Source organism: Electrophorus electricus, chromosome 12 (assembly GCF_013358815.1).
Source record: "Electrophorus electricus isolate fEleEle1 chromosome 12, fEleEle1.pri, whole genome shotgun sequence".
Lineage (NCBI taxonomy): Eukaryota > Metazoa > Chordata > Actinopteri > Gymnotiformes > Gymnotidae > Electrophorus > Electrophorus electricus.
In genome coordinates this window covers 1,304,836-1,327,212 of record NC_049546.1, presented here as the reverse complement: position 1 = coordinate 1,327,212, position 22,377 = coordinate 1,304,836, and the positions used below count along the sequence as shown (strand labels likewise).

General features: G+C 43.9%; 1 protein-coding gene across 4 annotated transcripts in view; it reads left to right on the top strand.

Moving 5' to 3' along the window:
* LOC113588421 (anoctamin-1) overlaps window positions 1–18,366 on the top strand; it is a 41,720-nt gene extending 23,354 nt beyond the window's left edge. For 3 of the 4 annotated variants that reach the window (XM_035532147.1, XM_035532148.1, XM_035532151.1), the window contains 15 exons: window positions 1–35; window positions 3,239–3,321; window positions 3,489–3,500; window positions 4,143–4,214; window positions 5,693–5,767; window positions 5,868–6,069; window positions 6,289–6,400; window positions 6,785–6,842; window positions 6,981–7,081; window positions 8,231–8,373; window positions 12,498–12,650; window positions 12,959–13,011; window positions 13,524–13,708; window positions 14,051–14,156; window positions 14,581–18,366. The exon at window positions 1–35 is cut by the window's left edge and continues 126 nt beyond it. In XM_035532147.1, coding sequence (XP_035388040.1) covers window positions 1–35; window positions 3,239–3,321; window positions 3,489–3,500; window positions 4,143–4,214; window positions 5,693–5,767; window positions 5,868–6,069; window positions 6,289–6,400; window positions 6,785–6,842; window positions 6,981–7,081; window positions 8,231–8,373; window positions 12,498–12,650; window positions 12,959–13,011; window positions 13,524–13,708; window positions 14,051–14,156; window positions 14,581–14,823 — 1,633 coding nt within the window. In that variant the 3' untranslated portion in view covers window positions 14,824–18,366. The remainder of the gene's footprint in view (window positions 36–3,238; window positions 3,322–3,488; window positions 3,501–4,142; window positions 4,215–5,692; window positions 5,768–5,867; window positions 6,070–6,288; window positions 6,401–6,784; window positions 6,843–6,980; window positions 7,082–8,230; window positions 8,374–12,497; window positions 12,651–12,958; window positions 13,012–13,523; window positions 13,709–14,050; window positions 14,157–14,580) is intronic. The other variant, XM_035532150.1, reaches the window with a different exon arrangement.
* The last annotated feature ends 4,011 nt before the right edge of the window (window positions 18,367–22,377 follow it).

Here is a 22,377-nt window from a genome sequence, read left to right as displayed (position 1 = left end):
CACTGTCTTCTTCTCTATCTTCATGGCCTTGTGGGGTGAGAACATACACACACACACACACACACACACACTCACACATACACAAATACATACACACAAACACACTCACACATACACACACAAACACACTCACACATACACAAATACATACACACACACTCACATACACACACTCACACACACATTTATACACACACACACACACTCACACATACACAAATACACAAATACACACACAAACACACTCACATACACACACGTACACAAATACATACTCACACACACACATACACAAATACACACACTCACACACACATTTATACACACACACACTCACACACATTTATACACTCACACAGACTCACACCTACACACATACACACACACCCACACACATGCACACACACTCACACACACACACACACACACACACACATTTATACACTCTGTCATACACACACACACACACATGCATAAACATATACATTCACACACACTTTTACTTTAGAAACTGAAGCACATTTTAAAACCCTTTAAAATTTGCCAAGGAGTCACGCAGCTGCCACTGGAGTTAAAAGCAGAATATTCAGTGTTTCCTCCTGTAGGAACAGATACACATTCCATAAGGATATTTTATTCCATGTTCAGTGTGTGTGTAGTGACAGTTCACTTTAAATGATTTTTGAATATAAAGTGTTCATAAATATTTATAGAAATAATTTTTTTTTCAGAACACATATTTTCTGCATAAGTCACAGTGGGAAATGATGATTGTGGGGTTTTGTGAAGTGTGGGCGTCTAAAAAAGCAAAACTAATAATCCAGGGTGAGAATGCCATCCTCCTGCAGTTCCCACAGGGCGCGGCGCTGGCTGCACTCGGCGAGAGTTGGCATAGTCTTGAACAACAACAACACAAAACATTTGATAGAATGACATCACAGTCTCATGCAGTTCTGTCAGTTATGAGTGTTTTAATTTATTCTCTGCCTGTCTACCTTGATGACTGATAGCTGGTATTTGGGCTGTACTATCGCTGTATTTCTGCACCCGAGAAGGAGTGTGATTGAGATATTTCATGAAAGCGGGCTCCCAACATACATATTCAGTATCTATAATTATTTATGAAATGCACCTCCAGGAAATAAAGATATCAGCAATGCATATAAAACTACACATAAATCTGAAACATTTATACACATTTTAGAGACGTTTTCTTGTACTGAGAGCATTGCTGTGCCCCCACCCCCAGTGTAGATGGTTTTACGCTCAATAGAGAGCACTCCTTCCACATTTCTCTTTGAATGCATGACTTTTTCAATTCAACATGTCATTTGCATATGAGAATTTGCATATTAGAATTTGCATATTCAACATCTCATTGAGCGAAACAGTAATGCCACTTGCTGCCTGACATTTGCTTCCTTCAGACATGCTGGTCCATCCTGCAGTCTCCACTCTATTTTATCAAATATCAGTACTGTGAGTGTGTGTGTGTGTGTGTGTGTGTGTGTGTGTGTGAGTGTGTGTGTGTGTGTGTGTGTGTGTGTGTGTGTGTGTGTGTGTGTGTGTGAGTGTGTGTGTGTGTGTCTGTGTGTGTTTGTGTGTGTGTGTGTTTATGTGTGTGTGTGTACATGTGTGTGTGTGGAGACTCATTCACTCTCGGCCTCCTGCTCTGTTTCATGTCTCTGGGCTGAGAGACTGAGAACAGGAAGCTGACCCCTCGAGCTCTGTATGAGGACACGACCTCCAGCTAAAAGCTCTGATGCTCAGCCTCTGATGGCCAGATGATTGCTCAAACACTCAGAAATATCTCACTATTTGTGTGCATGGTCTGTAGATGTTGTACTATGATGTGATTTCTTTTACAGGGTGGCCTAGTGCCCGAGGCCTCTGAAGTTCTAACTCTTTTGGTTGCTGCTGTGTAGATGACCTGCTGTGTAGATGACCTGCGATTTGGTTGACCTGCTGTGTAGTTGACCTGTGGTGTGGTTGACCTACTGTGTAGTTCACCTGTGGTGTGGTTGACCTGTGGTGTAGTTGACCTACTGTGTAATTGAACTGTGGTCTGGTTGACCTGCTGTGTAGTTGACCTGTGGTATGCTTGACCTGTGGTGTGGTTGACCTGTGGTGTGCTTGACCTGCTGTGTAGTTGACCTGTGGTGTGGTTGACCTGTGGTGTGCTTGACCTGCTGCGTAGTTGACCTGTGATGTGGTTGACCTGTGGTGTGCTTGACCTGCTGCGTAGTTGACCTGTGGTGTGGTTGACCTGTGGTGTGATTGACCTGTGGTGTGGTTGACCTGCTGTGTAGTTGACCTGTGGTATGGTTGACCTGTGGTATGGTTGACCTGCTGTGTAGTTGACCTGTGGTGTGGTTGACCTGTGGTGTGCTTGACCTGTGGTGTAGTTGACCTGTGGTGTAGTTGACCTGTGGTGTGGTTGACCTACTGTGTAGTTCACCTGTGGTGTGGTTGACCTGTGGTGTGCTTGACCTGTGGTGTAGTTGACCTGCTGTGTGGTTGAGCTGTGGTGTGGTTGACCTGTGGTATGGTTGATGTGTGGTGCGGTTGACCTGTGGTGTGGTTGAGCTGTGGTATGGTTGACCTGTGGTATGGTTGATCTGTGGTGTGGTTGACCTACTGTGTAGTTGACCTGTGGTATGGTTGACCTGTGGTGTGGTTGACCTGTGGTGTGGTTGACCTGCACCTTCTCATCCAGACCTCCTCTCCCCTCTGCTGTACCTGCAGTTCTTTACCTCTCAAACTGCTGATTTATTATCACAAAACAATGGGCATTTTGACATATTTAAGCTACATATCAGCTGTCTGGAGTGTTTAGGTTCATTTAACAGTGTTATATTTAGACTCCACATTATGCTCCTGCAGAAATTGCGTTTTACTTCACTGGTCCTGGTGGATATTAGAACATTTGCATAATTTGATCCAGGTTGACATAAACGCTGGGGTGAATTTAGCCCCTCATCATTTACTCTTCACACATGATCATCCCTGGAATTAAAAAGTGAATAATTGATCATTTCTCTCTAATTTTAGCACCTTTGCAGTCATGTCCCATGTCCTTGGACAAGGGCCCATAGAGTGGGAGTAATGAGAAATACCAATGATTCCAGCTCATCCACACCGGACCGGACCGTCGATCAGGGCAACGGGGGGGTCAGGGTTTGGGGCAGGTGGGCAGTCTGGAGCGTGTCGTGAAGTTTCCGATCTGTGTGTGTTTCAGCGGCTTTTTTCATGGAGCACTGGAAACGGCGACAGATGCGTCTGAACTACGAATGGGACCTCACAGGCTTCGAGGAAGAGGAGGTGAGACCGGAGAAGGCGGAGAGATGGATACCACCCCGCTCTCCCGGCGCAAACAGCAACCTCATAGCTCATTCCAACATGATTCAACTCGTATTCTAATGTTCATTTTGTCATCCACTACCCCCCCCCCCCCCCCCCACACACACACACACTCCCGGTGTGTACAGGAAGCACTTAAGGTTTGAAACTCCTCTTTACTTCTCTGTTCACTTTACATGCATTTTCTCTTTCTCTTTATGCTCTCATATCTATCTTCCCAAATACTCAGATATCTGTGAAACCCTCAGCATACTCACACACACACACACACACACACACAACCTTCTCTGCAAATATGCTCTGCAATACTTCTGCATACTCACACTGACACCCTCACTGTGGCACACACAATGGCACCCTCCCTGTGTTCCGTAGCAGTCTTAGTAACACTGATGAGTACCCCAAGCATGGCAAAAAGCCCAGACACCACTCAGCACTGCAACTCGGGGCCCTGGCCCCTCTTAGCACTGCGGCTCGGGGCCCTGGTCCCTCTCAGCACTGCAGCTCGGGGCCCTGGTCCCTCTCAGCACTGCAGCTCGGGGCCCTGGTCCCTCCCAGCACTGCGGCTCGGGGCCCTGGTCCCTCTCAGCACTGCGGCTCGGGGCCCTGGTCCCTCTCAGCACTGCGGCTCGGGGCCCTGGTCCCTCTCAGCACTGCGGCTCGGGGCCCTGGTCCCTCTCAGCACTGCGGCTCGGGGCCCTGGTCCTACAAGCCTGCTTCCCTGTGCTTCCCCTCTGTCTCACGGTGTCTCCCACTGTCTCACGGTGTCTCCCCTTTTTCAGGACCATCCCAGAGCAGAATATGAGTTCAGAGTCATGCAGAAGACCCTCAAAAAAGAACACAAGTCTCCAAAGGTACAGGCATGTTTGTGTGTGTGCGTGTGTGTGTGTGAGAGAGACAAATGTCTCACATCTCTTAACATCAGACGATACGTAGTACTAATCTCTCTGCTCTCACTCACATCAGTGGGGTTTCTACACAAAACCCATGTTGACACTACCAGCACGCTGCAGTATATGAGTTACATACAGAACATCCTGCTGAGAATGTCCCCTGACATGGCAGAGGGTTAGGGTTAGAAGTACAGTTAGGGTCGGAGTTAAGAATGATTAGAATTAGGGAGCAGTCAGTGTTTGGTTAGGAGCTATATGATCTCCAGAAAACTGTATGATAACACAGGGCATTGTGACAGGATGAAATCACTTTTCACAGACAGACAGCGCTGTATAACATATAAATAAACAGATTGTAAAACATTGGTGCGTCATTCTGTACCCATGCTGTTTTGTAGCTAAAAAATGTGATTAAATATCTAGGGGCTGGCAATTTGACAAATATATATCATAGTACTTAAAACTATATGAAGACAATTTCATGGTGCAAAATATGTATTGTGATAGCAATAGTGACACATTTGTATTACGTTATGAAAAATCATGACTAGAATGAATATTTTGTACAAAATAGGGTTAGGGTTTAGGGTTAGGGGTCAGGGTTAGGGATTAGGGTTTAGGGTTAGGGGTGAATGTTAGGGTTAGGGCAGAGGGTTAGGAGTTAGGCTTAGGGGTCAGGTTTAGGGGTTAGGGTTTAGGGTTAGTGACTGGACTGAGTGAAGAGCTAACAGGGTTTAAGTACGGAGGCGTGGACTCAGGACAGGGGTGTGAATGTGATGATCAGTACTCTGTTGAGTGTGAGCCAGGACATGATTGGAGGGACTCAGAGGTGTGGGGTGATGGGGTCTGGGATTGGTTCTTGTATGGGTGTGGTCTCTGGCCTGTGTCTGGCTGGACGTTGACATGACATCTGGCTTGTCATGTTAACAGGAAGTCCACGAAAGTCTCCACTGCAATGAAACAGAAATCTATTTGAAATATTAGTTTATCAGTTCTGTGTTGTTTGAGAGGAGAACTTTGAGTGTGACCTCTGGTGATGTGTGTGGAACTGTGGGGGAAAATGCATTCATCTACTTCAGTCATTCGAGGTGGTTTTCCTACACACTGTCTAGTGTAATATTAAACTGTGATATCAAACGTGCTGTTTTGAGTGCTTGCAGATTAAAACATTCAAAACTAACGCTAGTTCTGTACTCAAGTCACTATGACAACTGAGGAGCTATAACGATAATCTCCTGCTGAGAGCGCAAGGCTCCGAGTGGCCCAGTGTCTGAGCAACAAACTTCACAGCTTGTGGATACTAGAAAACGTTTCACCAAGGGTCACTCTGTCCCAACAGTTGGAACCAGTTTGTTAAGTGAAATCTTACAATAACATTGACACACTGGACCACATGCTGAAGAACCAGTCAAGACATCAGAATGTTTGTCTCTTTTTAGACAGCAAAAGAGAAGTTGACGTGTAAAGACAGATGTCCTGCTTATATGACGAATATTGCCATGATGCTTTTAATGGTAAGTAAGCTGGAATGCAGAATCCAGGTCAGTGTTTCCCGGTATTCCAGCTTCCTGTAGTCCTGTAAACATTTCCGAGCTCACGAGCACCTCTTTCCAGATCAGCGTGACATTTGCCATTGTGTTTGGCGTCATCCTGTACCGGATCTCCACCAAGGCAGCGATGCACATGAGCTCCAACCCCACCACGCGCTCCAACGTGCGCATCACCGTGAAGACCACCGCCGCAATCATCAACCTGGTGGTCATACTCATCCTGGACGAGGTGTACGGAGCCGTCGCCCGCTGGCTAACCGAGCTCGGTCAGTCTGCTCTCCTCACACAGACGTGTGTGTGTGTGTGTGTGTGTGTGTGCACCAAAATGAAACAACCCTTCATGACTGAATGAGTAAATGAATGAGTGAATGAATGAATGAATGAACTTGCACCTATATAGCACCTTTCTCAGAACTCAAGGACGCTTTACACTCAACACACACCAATAGTTCCTCTCATCTCCATAATGTTTGTTATGATGTCAGAGGTACCAAAAACGGACAAGAGCTTTGAGGAGAGACTGATCTTCAAGACCTTTGTCCTCAAGTTTGTCAACGCGTTCACTCCTATCATATATATCGCCTTCTTCAGAGGCAGGTGAGACGCCAGTGATTTTATTTAGATGGTTATCACTACAAGCAAAGTTATTGTGTCAAATGAGACACCCCCCCCCCCAAAAAAAAAAAAATAAAAAAAAAAAAAAAAAAAGGTTGAAATCTAAATTGCTCCAGTATCTTGCATCTACGTTTCGATGTGAAATCAGGGTAAGGTTGTGGAATTCCTGATTTAAAAAATTGTTTGTGAAATGTTATCAAATTATTGTAATAAAACACATTATATTTGGTCAGAAAGTTGATTTCAGGCAAACTTTAAGCTATCACCATCATTTTAAAGCCAGTATTCCACACTGATGAACTAAGATGAGGTTGTATACCCAGAGCGATCAGGTTCTCCTCTGAAATGATTGCCCTGTCTGTGTAGGCTCGTGGGCCGTCCAGGCAGCTATCTCTACGTCTTTGAGTCCTACCGCATGGAGGAGGTGAACATCTACCACAGAGATACACGTTTACATTTGCATTTATTCAAAAGTTGTCTTAATAATTAGCCTGTTTAGTGTTTAGCTCAGTGTGTGTTTGGTGGAGTGTGGGCCATGATGGCTGTGTGTTTGTCTTTACAGTGTGCACATGGAGGCTGTCTGATGGAGCTCTGTATTCAGCTCAGTATCACCATGCTGGGAAAACAACTCATACAGAACAACCTGTTTGAGATCGGCATCCCGTCAGTACACACTCCTGTACCCAATCACATGTTTACGCTTCAATCCACACACACACTCAGCCTCATACACACACAATATACTCAGCTTCAAACACACACTCAACCACACACTGAAACACCTCAATCACATGCTCAAACACATCTGGCTCAACCCACACACATACACTTTTTTCTTCTTTTTAGCTTTAAAATTATGGTTGTATAAGTTCCTCTGACCGAGTCATGACTTAATGCATTTAATAAGTCTAGAACCTACATTCACGTACAGACCTAAACACACTCAATCCAACACACTTACATGAAAATGAAACACCTTCGTTAACTCTGCGCATATTTGTATATTGTCACGGCCTGCTGCCAGTCCCACTGCTCACGTGGTCGGCCTGCTTGTATTATTTGTGCCACCTTGTTGGCACACACCTGCACGTGGCTGAATGTGCTTGGCTGTCTGTATCTAAACCCGTATCTGCTGGTGTGAGCATCTTTGTCGGTTATTGCCTTTGTTCATGTCGTGTAGTGTTTGTTCACATCATTTCTGTTAAACGTGTTAGTGTCTGTTTTTCACGTTGTCAGAGCCCACGTTTGTGTATAATGTTGCCATTGCATGCGAGTGCCAGTGTTGTATGTGTCTAATAATAAATGTCTGTCTACGTCCATGGAGTCTGTACTTCCTGTTCCTCGCCCTGCGGCACTCGGGACGTAACATATATATACATTGTGAGGACTATATATATATATATAGTCCTCACACACAGATTAATAATAATAATAATAATTCTTAATGCTCTTTTTGAAAGCATTTTGCTCCAAAACAGTATACTAAGTATTCATTGATGTTTTACTGTATTGTATTCTACTATATTGTATTGGTATAAGTAAATTAGAATTTGTATTTATGTGTTCACATTGTGTTTTACGTGTAAATAAACACTTCCATTTCAGATAAACATCTTGTAATGTTTTGGGTCGCCTAAGATGTTTGCACAGCATGGCAAACAGAGCTTTAGAGTGTCTGCAGTATGGCAGAGCTGAACTGATCTGAGACCTGCCTGACGCGAAAGCTACTGGATCTGAAAACTGCCTTACGTGAAAGCCGAGCTGATCTGAGACCTGCCTGATGGGAGTCTGTTATGATGCTTCTTTCTGCAGCAAACTAAAGAAACTCATCCGCTATATCAAGTCAAAGAGAAGCACTTTCCAGGAGGAAGAGCGGGAGAAGAAGCTGCAGCGCTATGAGACAGACTTCTTCCTGGACCCATTCTCCGGCCTCACACCGGAGTACATGGAGATGAGTGAGTGTGCCGCGTCTCGCCCGGGGGAGGACGCCTAATGCAGCCAAGACAAACATCGCCTTCACCACATCCGTGACGTGATGTCTGGATTTATGTGCTATGTATTATGGTTCCTTTAGCAGTGTAGGTTTGTTGCAGCACTGTAGGTTTGTTATAACAGTGTAGGTTTGTAATAAAAGTGTAGGTTTATTATGGCTTGTAGGTTTGTTACAGGAGTGTAGTTTTGTTATGGCTGTGTAGGTTTGTAATAAAAGTGTAGTTTTGTTATGGCTGTGTAGGTTTGTAATAAAAGTGTAGGTTTGTTATGGCTGTGTAGGTTTGTAATAAAAGTGTAGGTTTGTTATGGCTGTGTAGGTTTGTAATAAAAGTGTAGGTTTGTTATGGCTGTGTAGGTTTGTAATAAAAGTGTAGGTTTGTTATGGCTGTGTAGGTTTGTAATAAAAGTGTAGTTTTGTTATGGCTGTGTAGGTTTGTAATAAAAGTGTAGGTTTGTTATGGCTGTGTAGGTTTGTAATAAAAGTGTAGTTTTGTTATGGCTGTGTAGGTTTGTAATAAAAGTGTAGGTTTGCTTTAACAGTGCCAGACTGTTCTATGTAATAAAAGTGTAGGTTTGCGTTAACAGTGCCAGACTGTTCTATGTAATAAAAGTGTAGGTTTGTGTTAACAGTGCCAGACTGTTCTACAGTGCCAGACTGCTTTACAGTGCCAGACTGCTCTACAGTGCCAGACTGTTCTATGTAATAAAAGTGTAGGTTTGCGTTAACAGTGCCAGACTGTTCTACAGTGCCAGACTGCTTTACAGTGCCAGACTGTTCTATGTAATAAAAGTGTAGGTTTGCTTTAACAGTGCCAGACTGTTCTACAGTGCAGACTGCTCTACAGTGCAGACTGTTCTACAGTGCAGACTGCTCTACAGTGCAGACTGTTCTACAGTGCCAGACTGTTCTACAGTGCAGACTGCTCTACAGTGCAGAATGTTCTACAGTGCCAGACTGTTCTACAGTGCCAGACTGCTCTACAGTGCCAGACTGCTCTACAGTGCCAGTTGGCTTAGGCAATGCTGTGGTAATTTCCATTTCCATTCTCAGTTTTTGGTAAGTGCTCTTATACAGAGTGACTGATAGACATTTATCAGCAGAGAGAATGTGTGTTCCCTGGGAATCAAACATGACCTTGGTGTTGTTAACACCTTGATTTCCCTGCCCTGTCTGCTCTACTACTATAAATGACCCTAGAGAAGAATGTAGCAGTATAAATGATCCTAGAGAAGGGTGTACCAGTATAAATGACCCTAGATAAGAGTGTACCAGTATAAATGACCCTAGATAATGGTGTACCAGTATAAATGACCCTAGAGAAGAGTGTACCAGTATAAATGACCCTAGAGAAGGGTGTAACAGTATAAATGAGCCTAGAGAAGAGTGTACCAGTATAAATGATCCTAGAGAAGAGTACCAGTATAAATGACCCTAGATAAGGGTGTACCAGTATAAATGACCCTAGATAATGGTGTACCAGTATAAATGATCCTAGATAAGGGTGTACCAGTATAAATGATCCTAGATAATGGTGTACCAGTATAAATGACCCTAGAGAAGAGTGTACCAGTATAAATGACCCTAGAGAAGGGTGTAACAGTATAAATGAGCCTAGAGAAGAGTGTACCAGTATAAATGATCCTAGAGAAGAGTACCAGTATAAATGACCCTAGATAAGGGTGTACCAGTATAAATGATCCGAGATAATGGTGTACCAGTATAAATGACCCTAGATAAGGGTGTACCAGTATAAATGACCCTAGAGAAGAGTGTACCAGTATAAATGACCCTAGAGAAGAGTGTACCAGTATAATTGAAGCCAAAAGCTATTGTGCGTAGTTTGTGGATGCAGTCCCACATTCGTGTATGTAAGTATGTATGAGATCCCTGAATATTTCCCTCACTGTGTAAATGTGAAGAGCTCCTAAACAGGAACTCTCAGAGCTGGGGCAATCAAATGTGGCCCTGCCTGCTAATGTTGGCCTGATCACCACACAAATCAACATCCTCCTGGTTCTTGTGAACCTCTGCTGGCAAGACAGTTCAATCAGTCAGTGAGGAACTGACCGGTGAAGAGTACCAAACCTTCGACAGAGCTGAGACTTACCTGAGTTTAGATTTGTGTTTTTGTTTTCCTTTCACAGTGTGTGGCACAGGAGCCAATGACCCACATGCCAGGACTTAAAGCTCCTGTGAGTGGCACGTATATATCAGCTCCTTGATGTCAGGAGCCATGTTGTTAATTAAAGTGTTTCTAGAAGATGAACACCTTTGGCCTCTGAAATATTCAGCAAAGCTGTAGGTAATATGTTTATTGAAACCATATGAGGGGATACATCCTAACAGAGTTTTCATTTTAGAAAATTTTAACCCAAAAAACTACCAAAAGTTATACAGATACTTACCATCAAACAGCAAGCAAGTGTAACTGTTGAACGGCAGTTTCAGCTGCTACCCTGCAGGTCTGAGGAAGAGGTGTGAGAGGAACACCAGAGATTTATGACAGCATCCTCAGAAGTGACCAGCCACTTAAGAGAGGAATGTAATAATAAATTAACTGTAGGCTGAACATCACCTGTAGTTGAGTTGCCTTGTCCTAGTGCAGACCAGTGCCAAACCCTTCATCAGGACACTTTGTTTGCACATTGGGATTTATTCCACAAGCTCCATCCTCCATGCCACAGGTTACCTCAGTTTTATCTACCAAGCACATCATAAATAACACACTGACAAGCACAAAAGAACATTTTCTAAAGATTTTGGTTTGGCCACACAACTGCTTTTTGTAACCCACAGTCTCATCAATGTAGGAAACACCTCAGACTGAAGGTCCCCCAAACAACTGTCTTTTGTGAGCAGGAGAAGAGGCACCTGTCTTTACCTCTGATCTTTACGTTGGGTCTTTTCAATGGCAGTAAACTCTGCATTAACAGCCGCCTGCCTGCTTTGCCTCTATATGTGGTTGTGAGCAGAGATACTTATACTAAAGGCAGGGATGTGGCTCACATTTGTACCAGCTCCCTCTCTGTCACCCTGGCACCCTGGATGTCAGTTGTGAGATTACTGTCCCCGAGCCAATCCTCTTTCACCCCAGACCCTCTGAGACTGGGATTGTTCCCTCACAGATATATCACTCTATTCAAACATCAGGTGTTTCCATAAATCAAGACAAAACCGTTCTGATTTATAAGAGCCGTGGCCATTGCCTTCATGGGTGTGTTTGCATGCCCAGTGTGCCTTTGTGTCTCTGCTGCAGTTACCCAGTGTGCCTTTGTGTATCTGGTACAGTTACCCAGTGTGCCTTTGTGTCTCGGGTGCAGTTACCCAGTGTGCCTTTGTGTCTCTGGTGCAATTACCCAGTGTGCCTTTGTGTATCTGGTACAGTTACCCAGTGTGCCTTTGTGTCTCGGGTGCAGTTACCCAGTGTGCCTTTGTGTCTCTGGTGCAATTACCCAGTGTTCCTTTGCATCTCTGCTGTAGTTATCCAGTGTTCCTTTGTGTCTCTGGTGCAGTTATCCAATGTGCCTTTGTGTCTCTGGTACAGTTATCCAGTGTTCTTTTGTGTCTCTGCTGCAGTTATCCAGTGTTCCTTTGTGTCTCTGCTGCAGTTATCCAGTGTTCTTTTGTGTCTCTGGTACAGTTATCCAGTGTTCCTTTGTGTATCTGATACAGTTATCCAGTGGTCCTTTGTGTCTGGTACAGTTATCCAGTGGTCCTTTGTGTCTCTGGTACAGTTATCCAGTGTTCTTTTGTGTCTCTGGTACAGTTATCCAGTGTGCCTTTGTGTCTCTGGTACAGTTATCCAGTGTGCCTTTGTGTATCTGATACAGTTATCCAGTGTGCCTTTGTGTCTCTGGTACAATTATCCAGTGTGGCTTTGCGTCTCTGGTACAGTTCTCCAGTGTTACTTTGTGTCTCTGGTACAGTTATCCAGTGTTCTTTTGTGTCTCTGGTACAGTTATCCAGTGTTCCTTTGTGTCTCTGGTACAGTTATCCAGTGTTCCTTTGTGTCTCTGGTACAGTTATCCAGTGTTCCTTTGTGTCTCTGGTACAATTATCCAGTGTTTTTTTGTGTCTCTGGTGCAGTTATCCAGTTTGGGTTTGTCACGCTGTTTGTGGCCTCATTCCCATTGGCTCCACTTTTTGCTCTGCTCAACAACATCATTGAGATCCGTCTGGACGCTAAGAAGTTCGTGGCAGAGCTGAGAAGACCTGTCGCAGCGCGAGCCAAAGACATTGGTGCGTCCCTCCATCGGTCCTCACTTCACCTTTATCCAAACCACATTCTTCACAAAATCTCCACAAATCCCCATTTGATGTCATTTTCTTAGACCTATATGACATTGCTAGGCAGTGGTGGAATTATTTAGCTCCAAGGACGAACTATGGGAAGCATTTGGGGGTCGTGCATGATGCATTTTCCTGAGATACAGTGTCATCTAGTGGCAATCATCAAATGCTCATTAAATTACTGTGAGACCAGAAACATCAGTTGATGTTTATATTAACCAGACATTTAATCATTAATTTCTGCATTCTGTTTTCAGGTATCTGGTACAATATTCTTCGAGGTGTGGCAAAAGTAGCAGTTATAGTGAATGTAAGCCTGTTTTGTGTTTGTGTGTGTGTATCTGTGTGTGTGATTTTGTGTGCATTGTTCATTGGATGTTTTCTTTACTGCAATGTGAGGTATCTTATCGAGGTGAAGGCATGTAACATCTAGTCATGTGACCAGGGGACCGCGTGACACTGGAACGTAGAACCCTATAATGCTTATTTTATTCTTAGTTTTGTTATCTATTATTTGCACATTTTCCAAATATCAGAAAGTCCATGGCAGTCGGTTCGTTTTTTCCATTACATTGTCCAACTTTCCTTCTGAACAGATCTCACATTGTTTATGCTCTCCCCATAACTGATCCCACCCTAAATATGTAAATGTAGAAATGTGGTGAATTAGTTTAAAAGTGAAGGAGAATAATCATTTTAAATTAGTTTAAGAGACTAATTTATGGTATTTGTTGGTCAACGTGAAGATGTGAAGCTGCGGTTAGGAAACAGAGTGATCTGAGTGTGTGTGTGTGTGTGTGTGTGTGTGTGTGTGTTTTCCAGGCCTTTGTCATCTCTTTCACGTCCGATTTCATCCCACGTCTGGTCTACCAGTACATGTACAGCCCAGATGGCTCCATGCACGGTTTTGTCAACCACACGCTCTCGTACTTCAACGTGAGTCACTTCCAGAATGGCACCACCCCAATGGACCCACTGTTTCTCGGCTTCAGTGTAGACATCTGCAGGTAACCTACAGCTGTGCCCCTCACACACACACACACACACACACACACACACACACACACACACACACACACACCAACCAGACTCTGCGTCGCCCATGTCGCTGTGACCATTCATGCCTAAAGCATAATTGAATTAAATATTACACGAACATGTAGCTTCTACTGCCATGCACATTTTGGTTACACCTCTCACAACTGTTTATCCCTGATCTGTTTCTGAGCCTACTCTCAATAAAATTACCAGTGTGTGTAAACCCAAGGGAGGGGTTTTTCATAAAGATGGTGGTTAGTGTGGATTATAGACTTGGCTTTGGTTTGTTTTTAATCTTGTTGTGTTTTCAGGTACAAAGACTACAGAGAGCCTCCATGGTCGCCAACGCCGTACGAGGTGTCTAAAGAGTTCTGGGCCGTGCTGGCTGTCAGGCTGGCCTTTGTTATCGTGTTTCAGGTCAGTGTGCATCAACACCCAGCCACACCTGAATCAGATCGCAGGTTGTTTCAGATCAGCTGCACCAGGGTCTGATCTCTGGCTTCATCACTACCTAGCGGATGCCTGGTAGATGCTATGTGGCTTTTATCATAAAAATATAAACTTTTGTAAAATGCTGCAAAATCTGAAATGTGCATCTCACAATAATATCATAATATAATTAATATATAAGTAACATAATATCTTTCTCACACGCACACTCATCTTCTCTGTCTAACACATGCATGCTCTCTCTCTCTCTATCAATCTGTGTGTAAGAGAGAGAGGGAGCATATACTTTCTCTCCCACACAAATTTTCCCACAGTCCCCTCTCTCTCTCTCACACACACACACACACACACACACACACACACTCTCTCTTTGTCTCCCATCCGTGTGCAGAATGTCGTCATGTTGATGAGTGACATTGTGGACTGGATGATTCCTGATATCCCCAAAGACATCAGCCTGCAGATCCACAAGGAGAAACTGCTCATGGTGGACCTGTTCATGAAGGAAGAGCAAGGCAAGATGCAGGTGGCAGACACCACCACGTCTGGTGGAGCAGAGAAGGAGAACGCCTCCAACCACAGCCCCCTCCTCCGCCCAAGATCCGTCTCACACACGCAGAGCAACAGCTACTAGCTAGCGCCCGGCCGGGCATGGACGTGTGTACTTTTGTTGCTTGTCTTTATCCTTGGCATGACATTCCACAGACTGTTCCTACAGGTTTGATCGGGCAGAAGCCACAACCCTCTCCACCCTCCCTTGCGCAGGAGAGAGCAGAGCTGGCCAATCATAGACCTCTGGGGGCGGACCATATCTTCAAGAAAACAAGCTGTTAGCTTTGTTTATTCTAACTCACAATGTTCCTCCAGTAGACAGAAGCATAAGATAAGAGGTTTTTTATTTAATCACACAATATGAGAGATTTTTTATGTTTACGTTTTTTTCTAATTCTGAGATCTTTCTTTTAGGTGTGTCTTAGTTTATAAAATGATGGAGCTCCTGGGTATCTTTTCTAAACAGTTTCCTGTTTTTCACTGTTTTGCTTTCTACTTGTGTGACCTGTGTGGTTAATCTTTTACTGGAGTGTTAGTGTGTCTGCTGTCCTCTACTGCAGACTTACCTAAACTCCACAGGCTGGTTTTCCAGACCCAGGCTGAGCAGAAGCCTAGACTAAAAAAAAAATGTCAGTGAAGTAGTGACTCACCATTGGCACTGTGGTTGAGTTCGAGACTAGACTTAGTCCACGTCTGCATAACACAAACCCTAAAAGGAATCTTCTATTAAAATGAACAGACACACAAATGAGACAAAAGAAAAATGTCATATCAGTTTAGTGGGTTGAATCCTTATGCATACTATATGTCCAAAAGTATGTGGACATACTGAGTTCAGGTGTTCTAGCCGCACACACCGCTGACAGGTGTGTGAAATCAAGCACAAAGTTTCCACAGGCATGCAGCACTCGAAGGGTCATACTGAAGAGCTATTTGTCTTTGCCACAAGTCAGTTTGTAAACGATTTGGACTAGTCTTAAGCATTTTTAAAAGGTTTGGACTAGTCCTAAGCATTTTGTAAAAGGTTTGGACTAGTCTTAAGCATTTTGTAAACGGTTTGGACTTCTCTTAAGCATTTTGTAAAAGGTTTGGACTAGTCTTAAGCATTTTTAAAAGGTTTGGACTAGTCCTAAGTGTTTTTAAAAGGTTTGGACTAGTCTTCAGCTGTGTGGTCTAGTCCCTTCTCTTCCAGAGACGGATAATATTAATGCTGCAGCATACAAAGACATTTTAAATGTTCTGTATATAACATACAGACCTGTTGGATTTCAACATTGAAGCAGCAGTGTGTGAAAGGCCGATTCCACTTCTAGAATGCCTGTGCACCTGTGTGCAGGGCTTGGTGCCTGTGCACCTGTGTGCAGGGCTTGGTGCCTGTGCACCTGTGTGCAGGGCTTGGTGAATAAAGAAATAAGTTAGAGGAGCCCTGACCCCAACCCCTCTGTATAGACCTTCTCATCCAACCTCACAAATGTTCTTCACACTCAGTGGGCACAAATTCCCACAGTCACGCTTCAAAGAATGCCTTCCCAGGGCAGTGGCTGTCACAGAAGTGGCATGCTCCACTGCTGCCCAGTGAGACATGCAGCAAACTCTTATATGTGTGATAGTCAGTTGTCCATATACTTTTGACCATATGGTGTATATGATCCTTCTGTGTTTGTCCTGATAGCATGAACTCAAAACAACAAATGTAATAATGTGTTATTTAAAACCCATGCTAAATTTGAACCATTTTTTTATATTGACAGAATCAAACTCATAGCTTAACCAGGCCTGTGATACAGAGGACTGCCCTACCTAAACGAGGTGGACGACTATACATGCTGTATATGACACATTTTATCAGTGTTTTACTGGTAGGCACTGAAGTATCCTGAATCAAACTTGCAGATGTTAGCTGTATATCCTTTACACTACACAACACTGTGGCCAGCGCGCCTGTGTGCCTCTGCTAAGTACAGTACACTACAGTTAAAAACTAATCCTAAGATACACAGTACACTACAGTTAAACACTAGCCCTAAGCCACAATGGTGCATTACTGTTAAACACTAGCCTCATTTGCTAATCATTTTAATCAGGAGTCTTGTTTAGAGAAATAAGAGCCATGTGTGCGTCTGGAAAACTGGTGTGAAAGTACAGTGCAGGGTTTTAGGGGGACATATTGTATTGTGTTACGGATCCTAATCTGGCATATAGGGCTGAATCCCCCAAATGTGTTCAGTGAAATGTTTATGAAATGTTTTTTTGGGAGAAAAAACAGAAACAAACTGTGGGATCATCAGCAGAAATCAGTACAATGTCTGCGCAGCTTGACCTCTGTGGCCTAACCTCTGTGTGTGACCTCTGTGGCCTGACCTTTGTGTGTAACCTATGTAGCCTGATCTCTGTGTGTGACCTCTGTAGCCTGACCTCTGTGTGTGACCTCTGTAGCCTGACCTCTGTGTGTGACCTCTGTAGCCTGACCTCTGCGTGTGACCTCTGTAGCCTGACCTCTGTGTGTGACCTCTATAGCCTGACCTCTGCGTGTGACCTCTGTAGCCTGACCTCTGTGTGTGACCTGTTGCCTGACCTCTGTGTAGCCGAGAGAAAAGCCCCAGCTGTACTGCTAAAGCTAGCATTCGGCCAGTGGACATGTTCTACGTAGAGGGATTGCTCAGGCCCAGGTGCAGCCCACCTCACACAAACTGTGACACCAGCATTACAGAGGTCTGATCTAGGACCTGTAGCTGGAATAAGAACGAATGCACACTTATCTGCATTTTTACATTGTTACCAACACTTAAAATCTCATTTAAAAAAAAACAGATTTATATTTCACTTGGAGTTGTTACCAGTTTTTGTATTTTTCAAATTTTTATACAAATGGCAGATCAGTTCTTACTTAGAAATACTGTGCCAAAGTTCCTGAAGTTTCCATTAAAACTTTCCCAAGGCCAGTCAGACTGTTCTAATGGGTGAACCGCTCACTGCTGCCCACGTGGCTGCCCACGTGACTGTCCACGTGAGAAGCAACCAGACAGTAACGCAGTTCATCCACACAAGCACAGATACCCGGCAGTGAGCATGCGGTGGTAAAGGTTGCTCTCCTTACACTCTGGCACGGCCCAGCTGACGGCAAACGACTACTGCACCACAGACAGCTAAAAATAAGTCAACATGTACAATCCTCACATAGAAATGGTGGTCTTTGTGTGCACCGATGTGTTGCAGTAAAACACTGAGAAGGTGAGCAGCAGGGAGGTGTGTGACACGACACACATACCGTGACACCACGTGAACGCCAGCGGTACAGGAGCTGTGCTGAAAAGCAGTGTTCACTAACACAAGCACTGAGTTCTCGCAGGAGTTATCCCATGGTGTATGTCTTACTTTCTTTCTCTGTAGTTTTTTTTTACTTTGTACATTAAATGTTCTGTTTACATTTCCCACTGTCTACTGGAACTGAAATGAAAAAAGACCTTTTCTTCTTCTTGCCTTACCAGAAAACACGGACACTAGGGCTTCTTTAGTTAGTAGGTATCGTTTCATAGTCGCATACTGTAACGTAATGAGACTATCATGTACTTCTGTAGACAAATGATTTTAATGGAAATATAATAAAATGTTATAAAAATGTAAATTCAAGTTATTCGTGGATTAATGGATTGTTCTGACAACTCAGGAAGCTCTCACAGTCTCAGAACAAGAAAACATGCTAAGGGAGTTTGGACAGGACTAAAATTTACACCAGAAGGAGAACTCTTTAAATCAAGATCCCTTGACATTTGTCAGTATTAGGAGCAGTGGGGAGCGTAAGGTCTTGCTGAGGTGAGACAGCGCAGGGGCTTTTTAAAGGTGTTTGGAGGAAACGCGTGTCTGCGTAAAGCGGCGAGCAAGCTGACCCTCTTCCTCTGCACGATGGCTCTCATGAAACTGAGACGTGAAACGCTAAACAAAGGAGCCACTTTAACTGGAAATTTGGTGCCGAGATTAAAAGGGCTTCAGTGTTTGAACAAGGTAGAGGGACATATCTTTGTATTTAGTCTACTTCTGTCACTTCTTGGCCAGGAGAGGCAGAGTTATAGCTTGTCTCTTCCAGCTGCTGCCTTCACCTCCTGAACTCAGCTCTGATTGGCTCTTTTCACAACTCACGACCCATCACTTTACTGCATACAAAATGTCCCAAATGTCCAATATGTTTAGAATGTTTAGAATTTGTGTATTGCTCAAATGTGTTTATTTACTTTTCACTTGTGCTTATTCTCTTAAGATTAACATATAAACTCCCAGAAAAAAAAAACATTACAAAGCAGCAATGATCACAACATGGGCCAAAAACATCCAGTTATTCATAACACCCCAATAAACCATTAAAAGGAAACCCTGATTTACTGATAAAAACACTGCAATGTGGATCACATGTTCACTACAGATGCTCCTAAAAAGTAAAGCAGCTTGGCTAAAAGTAAAGTGTAGCACCCAGTTATTATTCTGTCTCAGGCTGTAATACTGCACTGATTTACTCTCAGGACAATAATAACAGAGATGCTTGTTCTTAAGCATCTGCTACAGAGTGATATTTGTCCCAGGATGGGGACTCATAGACGGCCTGTTGCTGGGTGCGCTAGTGACCAGCAGAGGGCGCACAGCTGCCTGACTGGTTTGAGTTAAGCCATGTCTGACGGTGATGGGTGTGTGGATTCATTCTGTTTAGGTTAGTCTTACTTTAGTGTACCAGCTAGAAGCAACATACTAGTGCTAAAACAAATAGTACGGACACAAAGTTTCAGCAACAAGTTACAAATCACACATGTTGATATTATCAAAACTAAAAGTTTCAATATCTCAGAGTAAAAGTCTATTTTTAACCGGAAAAAAAAGTCCTAATTAATTCTACCTGCTGACTTGAGTTCATTAGCAAACAAAATCCTGGAAAGAGTTTTACTTTTAAAACCAGAACTGAAGTATTTAGAGCCCTGAGAATAAAGCTATGCTCATTTAGGATATGCCACATAAAGTTCATTTAGGCTGTTCCTTATTCAGCTTACGGGGGTGTGTGTTGTTACCTTGTTAGCTACATTAACCCCCTGAGTCCTGGTTTTGTTTCTTTCTGGTGTATCATAAATAATAATAACATCTACATCTCTATCTTTTTCATTCTCTCCTAATTAATTTTAAGAGTTTATAATATTTATATTTAACATAATGTTTCTAATATTCCTTTTAAAAGTATTACCAATGATTTTTGCTTCATTTGGGGGTTTAGGGGTTTTGGGGGCCATTGTCCCAGGGAAGATATCTTCTTTGGTCTGCTCTCCCTTACAGCTCCAGCTAATAACTACTGCATTATCAATAACTTACAGATACAGTATGTACAGGCTAATTTGTGTAAAATACTCTCAAAGTAAATGGAAAAGGAGATATAATTGTTCATTGAGGAGTGCAATGGTGAAAATAACTAAAGGTAACTCAGTTTCTTTACAAGAACACAGTAAATGTGAAAGCTAAGATATTTAGCAGAACTTGGGAAGTACAGTTTCCTATGAAGTACTGTGTGAAATCATACTGTGTAAACGCATTACTACCTATCTTATATAATTGCAACAGAACTCCTCTGTGCACATTACAAAAGGCCGGCAGTTATCAGCTCACTTCAACATGTCCTAGAGAAGATCCAGGTGTCTAAAGGGCTCTTCAGAAGGCGAGGACCTCTTGTGGACACTCCCTGTAATCGCGGCAGCTTTCCTTATATGTAAACCAAGATCCCAGAGATGTCAGACAGCAGATTTTCCTCCACTTATGGCAGTCTAGAGCAAGTCTCCCACCTGCTCTGTGCATGTGGGTGGCAGGCGTAACCTGATAGATGTCGGACCACCTGCTGGTTCTGCCAAGTTTCTGCTGTCCTCAGTCCACCCTGTGCCATGTGCCTCCATTGCCTGCCCGGAATCGCCCCTCTCAGCCATCAGAGCGAATGAGCTCAGACTCGGAATCGCCCCTCTCAGCCATCAGAGCGAATGAACTCAGACTCGGAATCGCTCCTCTCAGCCATCAGAGCGAATGAACTCAGACTCGGAATCGCCCCTCTCAGTCATCAGCACGAATGAACTCAGACTCGGAATCACTCCTCTCAGCCATCAGAGCGAATGAACTCAGACTCGGAATCGCCCCTCTCAGCCATCAGAGCGAATGAGCTCAGACTCGGAATCACTCCTCTCAGCCATCAGAGCGAATGAACTCAGACTCGGAATCGCCCCTCTCAGCCATCAGAGCGAATGAACTCAGACTCGGAATCGCCCCTCTCAGCCATCAGAGCGAATGAACTCAGACTCGGAATCACTCCTCTCAGCCATCAGAGCGAATGAACTCAGACTCGGAATCGCCCCTCTCAGCCATCAGCACGAATGAACTCAGACTCGGAATCACTCCTCTCAGCCATCAGAGCGAATGAACTCAGACTCGGAATCGCCCCTCTCAGCCATCAGAGCGAATGAACTCAGACTCGGAATCGCCCCTCTCAGCCATCAGAGCGAATGAGCTTAGACTCGAACCATCATGCAATGCTGCTGAATGCACTGTTGATGACTCTCATGACCTGAAGATGTTGGCCCATTTTAGTTCTCTTGAGGTATTTTCTGCCTTCACTCTTCTGGTAAATTGGGCTGGAGTTTTCTTAAGTGACTTGTACATGTGGAGAGTGAACACTGTGTCTACGATGAAACTGAATTTTTGTGCCTTATTATGCAGGCAGACAAAAGAACAACACAACCAGCTTCAACTTTTCTTTTGTTATGAGCCCTGAATTCTGGAGTGAATCAGTGCCACGCAATCTCAGCCTTGTATACGGTGTTTGTGCTATTGTAAACTGTGATGACGGATCAGGAAAGTTGACTCTGTTAAAGGGAATTCCATACGATTCATACTGCACTGGCTTGATCGAGGAAAGAAATGACAATGCAGCGATATGCTAATGAGCTAGTTCAACTCAGACACCCACCTGAGTATCTTTATAATAAGCACAAACAGAAAGATGAGCCCTAAACCCAGAAAGTTAAAATGGTTTGATGTGTGTAAACGCAGCACACAGCAGGGCCCAGTGCCCACGGTAGCCGAGCTGACAACTCGGACCGGTCCCGGGTCCAAACATGACAGAGCAGGCAGAAGAGGAAATGACACGCATGCCCTCCGCAGGGTCGGGGCAGGACCTTGCAGTGCCCTCGCTTGGCGTGCAGAGCTGTGACTTACACTGGCTGGTTATGCCCAGCGTAGCTCACTGAATGTGATGTGCCCTGTGTCCCTAGACAAGCAGCGCGGCTCTGGGCTATGACTGGTGTTGTGGCATAATACTGACCTGGGATGAGGTCAGCACTTAGCAACAGTCGCTAAACAACAGTCCCCACACAGTCCCTCAACTTTTTCTTCCTATTTTGGATAATCACTCAAAAATGTCAGGTTGTAATCACCTCAACAGCTTTATTAACAGGCAAACTCAGTGTTTGTATTTCACATGGAGTTTTAAATTAACTTCGGTTAGAAAAAAGTTTGATTGTCAAATGTTCCTTTTCCTCTCTGGCAAGTCACCACGTTCAACCTTTGGCATCAACCTTTTTCAACTGTGTAACCACATACGTGTAGTTCGTCAGTTCCACCAGCA